Here is an 11,516-nt window from a genome sequence, read left to right as displayed (position 1 = left end):
TGTTTTATTTTTGGGGGGTGTGATAGACATGAGAGTGGCACTACCTTATGGCCCAGCGCGGTTAACAGAAGTAGAATAAAACAAATGTATACATGTCTCGGCTTTCCGCAAGCAGGAACCATGCCTCCCTTATCTTTGTAAACCCAGAGAAAGCTTCCCGCGTAGTAGGCACGCGGCCGTATTCACACGCTTTCTTGGAACACTGGTTCCCAAACTTGGTTGCACAAAGGAACTTATGCACCATTTATACAACTTCCTGTAAACCTATAATTATTTCAAAATCAAACGTTTTAAAAATCATTACAAAAAAAGAAAAACAAAATAGACAATGTAATTAAAGCACCTAGTCCATGGCCGACGCTCAGTAAAAAGAAATCATTGTTCTTACGTTTTTTAATTTTTAGACTTTTATTACAGCAAATTTACAACGTACAGGAAAGTGGGGAGCACAGTATACTGAACTTCCATATACCGATCACCAGGCCTTAACGATTATTAACATTTAGCCATCTTTTCTTCATTTATATTTAGCTCTACGTCTTTTTTCCAGTGTCATTTCCACACCCTCAAAACCACAGTGATTTCTGCACGCCATCTAACGCACATTAACGCCCGTCTAATTCACCTGGGGAAGTTAAAGGCTTATGGCATCATCTGGCTTCTACTCCCAGAGCTTCTGATACAGCTGGTATGAGGTGAGGCCTGGGCACCCGGGCTTTTTAAAGCGCCCCAGGCGACCTCAGCAAGCGGCACCCCCAGAACCGCAGCCCGAGGCGCCCCTCCTCCCGGGGGCCGGTTCGCGCTCCCCCAGCTCTGCGGCCCCGCCCCTTCCTACAGAACCAATAGGCTCAAGTCTCTCCGCGCAAAGCCGGGGACTTGACCTCCCGGCTGCAGGCGCTCTGCACTCCGCCCGAGCCTCTATGGTATTCGGGCGTCCTCTCTAGCACTCGCAAGTCGCCTTCGCCTTCAGCGGCGGCCCCAGATGCCTCTCTATGGTAGCCGCTTTCCCAGCGCCGCCTCGTGGGTACTTCATTTCAAAGGCGAGCCCGGATCAAAAGGGAGGCGGGACTTCCTCCCGGAAGTGACCCACGTGCTTCCACCTTTGCCTACCTGGGTACTGGCTAAGTTTCTAGCGCTTGCCTGAAGTTGGGACTGCCGGGGGCTTTGTGACCGGCTCCAGGTCGTGGTGAGTGACCTCTGGCCTCAAGGTGACCCTGATGATGGCACCGCCATTTCAGGGGTGCAGCCCTTGGGCCTGGGCGCGTTAATTCCGCATATATTCCAATTCCCAGGGCCCCAGAGGTTCGGGCCTGCGGTTTAGAGGGTTCCCTTCCGGTCTCTCGATCTACTGGATAGAGGTGACCTAGAGGCACTGAACGACAGGCCCCGGGGCTCGATTTCCAGCCCCGCTCTTGGCGTGCTGTGTGACCTTGGGCTAGGCAGTGTTCTCCTTCGGGCCTCAGTTTCCACATCTGTGAAATGGGATGGTTGAACTCAGGTCCGTGGCCCCTGTCGGTTGTGATGCCTTGGCATCCTTTAATGGTTAAAGTTTAACTCCTGGGATGGGAAAGTGAACGGGAGATGTGGGTGCTGACGGTGATGTCTGTTTCCAGGACTAGGAGGCGGAAAGGAGATCTCCACCGTGCAGGGCTGAGATGGATCCGCTCAGAGCCCAGCAGCTGGCAGCGGAGCTGGAGGTAGAAATGATGGCTGATATGTACAACAGGTAAGAGCCGACTCTATCTTAGGGAATATCCTAGGTCCCTCTTGCTGAGGGTAGAGGTGGACGACTTATGAATAATGCTTTGCTCAATTTAGGGTAGTCTGAGGCTGGTGGTCACCCTCCTCTTGCACCCATGCACACCGATTTCCCTCCACCCCAATTGTTAAAGGCTAACGCAGACTCAGTATGGAGCCACTAGAAGGAGTTGGGCATTTAGACTGGGATGGAATTGGCTAGGAAGGAGCCAAGCAAGAGAGAAGCTCCAGTTCAGGCTCTGGTTAGGTTCCAAGAACAGTTGAGCATTTGCCTTTTGACAAGTAACACATATCCCACTTAGTTAACATTCCTTAAACTCTTATTCTACCCCAGGCACTTGCTAAGCGCTTTACATGCATTACCTTTTTTAATCTCCACAATACTCCTCTGGGTTGCCCTGGCTGGGTAGCTCAGTTGGTTAGAGTGTCGTCCTGATATACCAAGGTTGCAGGTTTGATCTCCAGTCAGGGCACATACAAGAATCAACCAATGAATGCATAAATAAGTGGAACAATAAATTGATGTTTCTTTTTTTGTCTCTCCTCCTCTCTCTCTAAAGTCAATAAATGAAAATTAAACACACAAAAAATCCACTGGGTTAATTTTACTGTGAGGACAGTGAAGTTCCAGAGTTAAATAACTTTGTTGGGGTCCACAACTGGTCAATAGCAATGGCAGGTCCAATAATTTGGCAAATCTGAAAACATTTCATAGCTCCATCAGTCACCACTGGTATGGTCTTGGGCAAGCTACTTGGACTGTTTGACCAGTGGTTTCCCCACCTATCAAGTGGAGGTAATACTAATACGTGCTTCACAGACACATTATAAATGTTAAATGAGCGATTGATGTTTCACTCTCACATTGGTGTTTCTCTCCCTCCCTTTCTCTCTCTAAAAATCAATAAAAACAAACCTTTAAAAAATATATATTAAATGTTAAAATGTATGACAAGCTCTTAGCTTCAAGCCCAACACATAGTAAGCAGTCAACAAACGTCTGCTATTTTTATTGGCTTAAGCTCTCTGGTATCCTCTCTTAATTGGCTGGTTGATGTTGGAGGCTATGTTAAAATAATTTTTTTAAGCAGGCTGTGAAGTCAGACTACCTGGGTTCATACCTCAGCTCTGGGTGGAACTGAGGTGCCCTGTGCCTTATTTCCCTCATCTGTAAAATGGGAATAATGATCATGCCTAACTCATGGGGTTATCATAAGAATTGCATAAAAATCATGTCAGGCACTTAGCATGATGCCTGGAACATAAACCAGTACTCAGCTAATGGTTTCTATTTAATTAGTTATAAACCTGGGCTCAGGCAAGGTTCCTATTCTCAAGGACCTTTTAAGATAGTTTAAGTGCAAACTGAGGGTTTACACTGCCTGCCTGGGAGGTGAAATCAGTGTAGCAGGTCAGGAATGGTTGAGAGTTCCTGGTATGCCACACGGTGCTGCTGACCTGAACCTTGCCCTCCCTTCCCCCCAGAATGACAAGTGCCTGCCACCGGAAGTGCGTGCCTCCCCACTACAAAGAAGCAGAACTGTCCAAGGGCGAGTCTGTGTGCCTGGACCGGTGTGTCTCCAAGTACCTGGACATCCATGAGCGGATGGGCAAAAAGTTGACAGAGTTGTCCATGCAGGATGAAGAGCTGATGAAGAGGATGCAGCAGAGCTCTGGGCCTGCGTGAGGCCCTGGACAGAATCCACCCCAAGGTGCACCCTGCCCCTTCCCACTTGTCTAATTAAAGTGCCACTGTTGGGTGTCATCTGTGCAGACTGCCAGGCCTAGGCTGTCTCTGGAGAGTCTCCGGGAGCCTGGAACCTGGGGGCTCTCTCCCAGTCGAAGAATGGGCATCTGTCACACTGGAATGTGACTCTGTGTGTGTGTGTGTGTGTGTGTATATGTGTGTGTGTGTGTGTGTGTATATGTATATATACATATATTAAAAAAGTTTGTTGACACCTACTGTGTGCAAAGCATTGTGCCTGGCACATCAGAGTAAAGGCAGCAGACACAGCCTCTACCAGCAGAGGGAGCCTCAGGCAGTGTTTAAAAGTATAGACTGGTCTAATGACAGGTTTGCAATCCCGGTCAGCCACTTGATTTATGACCCTGAACATGCCATTTCACTGTGTGTTTGCTTCCTCATTGTAAAATGGGGATAATCATAGGGCTGTTGTGAAAATTAAATGATTTAAAATGTGTGAAGTGTTTAGAATAATGACTGGGGCATAGGAAGTAATAAATATTAGCCATATATATGGCTATATATATTATATACTTAAATATACAAATTTAAATAACACAATATATATGCTGTCATATATTATGTATAAATATATTTAATATTTATAATTTGTAAAATAATACATTTACATTTATATTAAATATATAATTCAATTATTAATAAAAATAATTATAAAATAATAAAATAAGTAATTATTGGTAGGATAAATATATATTTAAATAACAAGTGAAGGCAGGCATTTGCACAAATGATATAGAAAAATATTTATAGAGGAACCAATGAGAAGTAGATTGGATTTAAGAAGGAAGCAGCCAACCTTTTGGTTCTACATGGCGATACTGAGCATGTGAAGGAACCCAGCTTGATGTGTGACGTGAGTGATTCAGACGGGACTGAGGGATCACCACCATTCAGCGTCCCCCTGAATCAGGGACTGTACTCCTCATTTCATGCACTATCCATCCATTGAGCTCAGCTGGGCTAAGGGTCCTCTTAGGTGCTGGAGACTCAGAGGAGCAGTGCTTGCTGGAGGTCACCAGTATAGCAGTAACATGGAGGCTGGGCTGACTGCTGTGTTTGCTGTCTCACCGAGGAGTGGCTGCCACTCATCAAATTCCTGCCCTAAAGAGGGCTCTTGGAGAGTTGTGCGGCTTTCAGAATGTGTGGGACACTCCCTCCACATGGAATCTCGGTTGACACCAATGCCACTGTGATAGTACCTTCACAGTGGGCCTTCACGGTAGAGGGAGGTGTCTGGGATGGAACCTCACCAGGTCACTGGGCATGGAGTGAAGGAAACAAGATAGAGGCAGTGAGTTTCAGGCTTAAAAGGTGCAGGTTCAAGCCAGACTGCCTGAGGTGACATTTTCTAGCAGTGTGAAATTGGGTGAGGCACTTAACTGCCCCGTGCCTCGGCCTCATCCACAAAATGGCAATAAAAGTATCTAACTCATTGAGTGGCTGTAAAAATTAAATGTGTTAGTAACTAATGCATTTAGGAGAGTGCCTGGCTCTCTCACATTAAGTACTCAATAATTTTAGTTCTTTTTTTTTAATTGCTAAGTTTTGTGTGAGGAGACACTGGATAGACCCCCTGCAAAACTTCAACACCATTGTCCATCTACATTAGTAGTGGGCAGAGGGCTAAGGCTCCTTTCTAGGTACTGAAGTGCAAGTTTGGTCAACAGGTGGCGCTGTCTGACAATTCTACAGTTGTGCATTATTTGCTTGGTCTATGCAGGCATTGTGCTGGGAGGTGAAGAAAATTGCTGCTGTACCTGCTTCAGATTTAGCAAGGAACATCAGAAATTCTCTGAGCGCGTAGCCGGAACATCTAGAAGGGGCGGTAGTTGTGGAGAGAAGAGCACTTGCTTTGAAGTGGCAGAAAGTGTCAAGGGTTCAGGAAACCCCCAGTGTGCCTGAGTGCTGAGCGTGCAGGGAAGTGGTAGTGAGAGATGAGACTTGGAGGCTGGGCAGGCGCAGGTCCAAAAGAGTCTGGTGAGCTGTTAAAGGGTTCGGATTTTCTCTTACTAAGGGGATCAGCAAACTGTTGAAGGATGTAAACCCTGGCAGTGAACATGACATTTCTCATTTTAGAGGCTCCCTCTAGCTGCCAGCTAGGTGCATAGTGGTAGATGACGGTTTAACGGATTAGGGGGAGCCGTGCCAGGGAGCCGGTGAGGGAGGAAGGGACGATGTGAGTAAGAACAGCTACTGAGTTGCTACAGCGTGCTAATAAGTATATTTGTTACGGTTAATCCTTATAACAGCTGTGAGGCGGGTATGATGATTCTCATTTTATAGATGAAGAAGCTGAGGCTCTGGAAAGTTAGTAACTCGCTGAAAGGCACACAGCAAGCAAGTAGCAGAGCCAGGATTCCAACTTACTCAGTCACCAGCACCCACTTCTAACCAGTCCTCTGGGATTGGGAGAGGGGGGTTGCTTCTCAATGAGACAGCAATTTCACATTTCATTCAACTATTTATTATTGGCCTGTTACATGCAAAGAAATGCAGAAAGTGCCCAAAGTGAGCCAGCTAGGTCTCTGCCCTCAGTGAGTGAGGGCAGGGGGTGGGAGGCTGGGTGCAGGAGAGATGGAACAGACATGCAAAGGGTATTATAATGGCTTAGGCCCTTTGCGCCATAGAGAAGAGACAAAAACGATCCTCAGATGTGTGTTTTTCTTTTTTCCCCAAATATATCTTTATTGATTTCAGAAAGAGGAAAGGAGAGGGAGAGAGAGAGACAGAAACATCAATGATGAGAGAGTCATTGATCGGCTAGCCTGCAACCCAGGTATGTGCCCTGACTGGGAATTGAACCCCGATCGCTTGGATCCTAGGTCGATGCTCAACCGCTGAGCCACGCCCCGCCGGACCTCAGATGTGCTTTTGATAGATTATCACAGCTTGGGAAATCGGGAAATGTCTCTCAAAAACCTGCTGGAGAACGGGGCAGAGGTTCGGCTGTCCACCACACCTCCCTCCGCTCACTTCCCTCGTCACCGTCTGCTTGGCCTGGGCATTTGGTCTGTGCCTTCTGCTCTGGGTGAGTGGATGAGCTGGACGCCATATGAGGAAATGTGCTGGAGGCAGTCTCTAAGATGGCCCTCAGTCTCCTGCCTGCTGCTGCCATCCCTCGAATAACTCCCTGCCCTTGCCTTTGAGTGTGCCCGAGACCTAGGGACTTGCTCCTGACAACACAGCAAAGGTGATGGGATGCCACCTCTGAAGTTAAGGTACAGAAGATTAAGGATGGGTAGGAATTTGTCAGCCAGGAGAAGATTGTAATGGCCATCTTGTGTGTCCCCCCCCCCCTTGCTTACCCTGATGAAACAAGTTTCCATCTGGTCAGCTGCCCTGCGAAGAGGCCCATGTGGTAGGGAATGGAGGGCAGGCTCCAGCCAGGGAGGAACCGAATCCTGGCAGCAGCCACATGGGTGAGCTTGGGAGCAGATCCTTGTCCAGTCAAGCTTTCAGGTGCCCACAGCCCTGGCCCACACTTCACAGCCTCGTGAGCCACCCTGGAGCAGAGGACCCATCGAAGCTGCACCGTGACGCCTGCCCCAGGGAAACTAAGATCATAAATGTCAAGCTATTACATTTTGGGGTAATTTGCTATGCAGCAGTAAGTAACCAATCCATGTATGGATCTCACAGCTGTTACAATTGTCAGACTATGTCATTCTACACCTGCACTGAGGATGGGTCAGGCACCGTTCCAGGCATTTGGGACACATTAATGAACAAAAGAGAGAAAGGTCCTTGACCTATAGAAACTCATATTCTAGTGGGGATGGTTCATATAGTAGGAGTCTGGGCTGGCAGTGCTATTTTGAAGGAAAGACAAGCTCCTTCAGCTCCTGGGGAGGTTCTTAACCTCTTTCAGGTCTTAGACCATGAAACTCCCAACAAAAGCCTTGGACTAAATGTGCATGCACATAGACTTTTGTTTGCAATTTTAGGGATTTTCATAAGAATTCCTGTGGTCTCACCTGAGGGCAGTCTTGTGATGGGCATTGTTTTAGGTGCTGGGGCAAAGAGAAACAAAATAGAGGGTCTAAAGGGGGAGACAGTAAAATCAGTGGCTTGTACAATTGTGCTAAGTGCTACAAGGGATGTCCAGGGAGCTGTGGGGCTACCTAAAGGAACGGTCCCCCAGGTCTGGGTGCTCAGAGAAGGCTGTTCCCCTGAAAGTCACTGGTGAGTGAGATGTGAAGGATGGGTAGGAATTTGTCAGCCAGGGGGCACAGTGGGTGGCGGGTTCTGTGTTACTTGTGGGAGGATAGTGGTGAGGAAGGTAGGCACAGGTCCCTGCCCTCTGGCCCATAACAGACCCACTGTGGAAGCAGACACACTGTGATGAGTTTTATCAAAGGGAAATTCGGATGCTATATAAGTCACACAGCAAAGGGACCTATTGCTGGAGTCAGGCAAGGAGCTTTCCCTAAGGAAGTCACCATTAAGTGAAAATCTGAATGATTAGGTAGGACAGGGCAAGGAAATGTTCTATGCCCAAGAGGAACTTAAGGTAGGAGAGAACATGGGGTATTAACAGGCAAGAAGAGGTCACCAAGGCAAAAGCATATAGGAAGGAGGCTAGAGGGAGGCTGGGGCAGTAGGTGAACCCTGGACATACTCCCCAACCGCCATGGGACGCTTTCAAGGGCAGTGACCTGAGCAACTCTGGGTTTCCAGTAGATCGTTCTGACTGGATGGTGGGATCATGAGCACAGGTGGAATCAAAAGGGCAGGCTGAAAGGGCTGCAGGAATCCAGGTGGGAGCTGATGGTGACCTGGGTAGCGGATGGAGACCAGAGGTCTTGAACCGTAGGAACCACAGGTTGGATGTGAAAGGTGAGGCTGGGAGACGAGCCTGGAATGGCTCCAGTTTTGTGACCTAAGCAACTGGGTGGAGGGCGGTGCTTTTACTGACATAGGCACCATGGAGGAGGGGGAGCCAGGGAGGAGGAAGGTCATTTCCATCATTGAGCGCTTCTTACTGTCTTAGAGGATCCAATACAGTTGGCCTGTATCTACTTTTCCAGCTGCAGACAGCCCCCCCTCCCCCTTGTATGTGCTTCATTCACTTCCCATTCAGTTCCCCGAATGGCAATATGTTCTCATAGCGCCGCACCTGGCTCCTCCGAGGCACTTCCTTTAGGAGCGATCCCACTTCATGTGTGACTGCTGGGTTCGCCTAAGCCCCTCGCCCATGGACTTTGTGTTCTCTGAGGGTCGGGTGCGTGTCTTACTCACTGTCGAATCCCTAGTGCCTAACACATGCAAAAGTGCTTAACATTTTAAAAAATTGAGATATAATTCACCTATCATAAAAGTCACTCTTTCAAAGTGTAAAATGCAGTGGATTTTAGTATAGCCACAAAGTTGTACAGCCGCCACCACCATCCAATCGCACCACATTCTCGTTGGCCCTAGAAGAAACCCCACACCCATTAGCAATCGCTTCCCATGTTCCCTCCCCCCGTTCCTAGCAGCCCCCAGTCTACTGCTGTCTCAGTGCACCTGCCTACGCTGGGCATTTCATGCAGTACATGATACAATAAGTGGTGCTTTGTGTCTGGCCTTTTCACCTAGCACAAAGTTTTCAGGGCTCATCTTTCTTGTAACATGTATCGGTACTTTTTTTTGTGTGTGTGACCAAATGGTATTGCGTATTAGCATACGCACATTTTGTTTATCCATCGGTTGATGCACAATTGGGTTGTTGGCACTTTTAGGCTGTTATGAAGAACGCGGCTGTGAATATTTGTGTCTAAGTATGTTCTCCATTCTCTCGGGTATATATCTGGGAGTGGAATTGCTGGGTCGGGATAACTCTATGTTTAACTATCTGAGGAACTGCCAAACTTTTCCAAAGGAGCATGTCCATTCTATTTACATTCCTCATGCAAAGATATATAATAACTATTTGTTAGGCTGAATAAACAATTTCTTACATAGTAAACTGCCTACTACTTGAGATATTGTAAGAAATATGTGTGTGGCCATTCAGATGACCAAAATATATTTCTCATATATGTTTGGTTTTCATCCACAGTTCCTGGCTTACAGCTCCCCAAACCACCGGAATTTCCTAAGTGTTGAGAATGATACAGGTGTATCCTGTTATGTGAGTGAGGGGAATTTCAGAAGCAACAAAGGATGGGGGCTGGTTGTCAGAAGAACCAACCATGTGATTAGAGGGTTGGAACTTTCAGTCCCACCTTCCTTCCCCCTTTGACCTATGACTCCAGAGGAGGGGAGAGGGGCTGGAGGTTGAATCAATTGCCCATGTCCAATGATTTAATCAAGCATTTCTATGTAATGAGGCCTCCATAAAAACCCAAGAGGAAGGATAGCTTCTAGGTGGTGAGCAGGTGAAGGTTCGGGGAGAGAAGCAGGTCTGGAGAGGGCATGGAAGCTCCATGCCCTTTTCAGCAAAACTTACCCTATGCATCTCTTCCACCTGTTCCTGAATTGCATCCTTTTACAATAAAATAGTGATCAAGTAACACGTTTCTCTAAATTCTGTGAACTGTTCCAGCAAATTAATCAAACCCAAGGAGGGGTATGTAGGAACCTCTGATTTATAGGCTATTGGGTCAGAAGTGCAGGTGACAACCTGGACTTGTGATTGGCATTGTGAGTTGGAGGGGGTCGCTGGAACCGTCAGTCTGCAGCCAGCTGGTCAGAGGCACAGAGAGCCTGGGCTTACGGCTGGCTGGTGTCTGAGGTCTGAAGTGTGTTTAGAGCGGGGGCAGTCTTGTACGACTGAACCATTAACTTGTGGAATCTGATGTTATCTCTGGGTAGATAATGTGAGAATTGAGTTGAATTCTCAGACACCCTGCTGAGAATTGCTTGTTGGTGTGGCCCCCCCCCCCAACATTGGAATTGGGTCCAGGAACCCAATTTATTATTATTTTTGGCACTTAACAGACTAGAAGAGTGAGTCTCTGGAAGCAACTGCCTTGGACAAAATTGCTCGACTAATCAGCTGCAGAGCTGGGACCCGGATCCTGCCTGTGTCACTCCTGAGCCAGTCCTCCCATCCACTGACCATGAAGCAGCTTGGAGCCAGGAGCCAGAGGGAGGTCTAGTGTGATAACGCTGTTCTACTTGAACAATGGGTAGTGTCAGGGGATCAGAGCCTCTCCCCTTCCCAAAGTATCCTCCTGCATTCATTTAACACACAAACCCCACCATATCTAGCCCCTTCCTTAAAAACAAACAAAAAAAGACAAAAGAAAACAAAATCCAAGATTTGCCGGTCACCTAGCTCACAATATTGGAAATCCCTGGCCTCGCAGAGGTCATTCTAAACTGACCTCAGCCTGCCGTTTCAGCTCCATTTCCCACCACTCTGTTTTATTTATTCAACAAATGTTTACCATGGGCTTGTGACATGCACAGTCCCCAGGTAGGTTTACACACCACCTACAATGTGGCTCCTGCCCCCATGAGATAGAAATCTCATGGGGAGGCAGGCAGGCAAGTAAACTGATGATTTTAGCTCAGTGTGAGGGCTCCAGTAGAGATTAGCATAGGGTTTGGGGGGAGTGCGTGGGCAGGGCCCCTAGGCCAGTCTAAGGGATCAAGCAGATTCCAGAAAGAGGTAAAACTCAGGCGAGTTATAAGGCATGAGTACCTTAGAAATTAAGAAACGACTCTGTCATCTCTACAAGGAGGAACAGGTGCAAAGGCAAGGTGTGAAACCAGGTGGCTTCACACTTCATTCCACAGGTGCTTACTGAGTGCCTCTTAGATGCCAAGTGCTCGTCTAGGTGCTAGAGATACAGCAGTGAACACAACAGACCAGGCCCTTGCCCTCAGGGAGTTGACAGTCCACAGGGGAAAACACTGAGATGTGGGTTGGGGGAAGTCAAGCATTACGGCCTGAGGGGTCCATGGATCCCAGGAGCCTGGGAAAGCGTTCACAGTAACCCTGAAATTTTAATGGAAATGTGTGTGTGCTCAGGTTCCCACATGCATTTTCATAGGGAGTGGA

The 11,516-nt window shown here is 47.7% G+C and overlaps 1 protein-coding gene across 1 annotated transcript; it reads left to right on the top strand.

The window, feature by feature from the left end:
* Nucleotides 1-903: 903 nt before the first annotated feature.
* TIMM10 (translocase of inner mitochondrial membrane 10) lies at nt 904-3,693 on the top strand. The gene is made up of 3 exons (XM_081155417.1): nt 904-1,186; nt 1,614-1,726; nt 3,244-3,693. The coding sequence occupies exons 2-3, from the start codon at nt 1,656-1,658 to the stop codon at nt 3,443-3,445; spliced, it is 273 nt and encodes a 90-aa protein (XP_081011543.1). The 5' UTR covers nt 904-1,186; nt 1,614-1,655; the 3' UTR covers nt 3,446-3,693.
* The last annotated feature ends 7,823 nt before the right edge of the window (nt 3,694-11,516 follow it).

Source organism: Miniopterus schreibersii, assembly GCF_964146895.1.
Source record: "Miniopterus schreibersii genome assembly, chromosome: 12".
NCBI classification, from domain to species: Eukaryota; Metazoa; Chordata; class Mammalia; order Chiroptera; family Miniopteridae; genus Miniopterus; species Miniopterus schreibersii.
The sequence above is the reverse complement of the archived record's forward strand: the minus strand, read 5'-3'. Positions and strand labels throughout refer to the sequence as shown.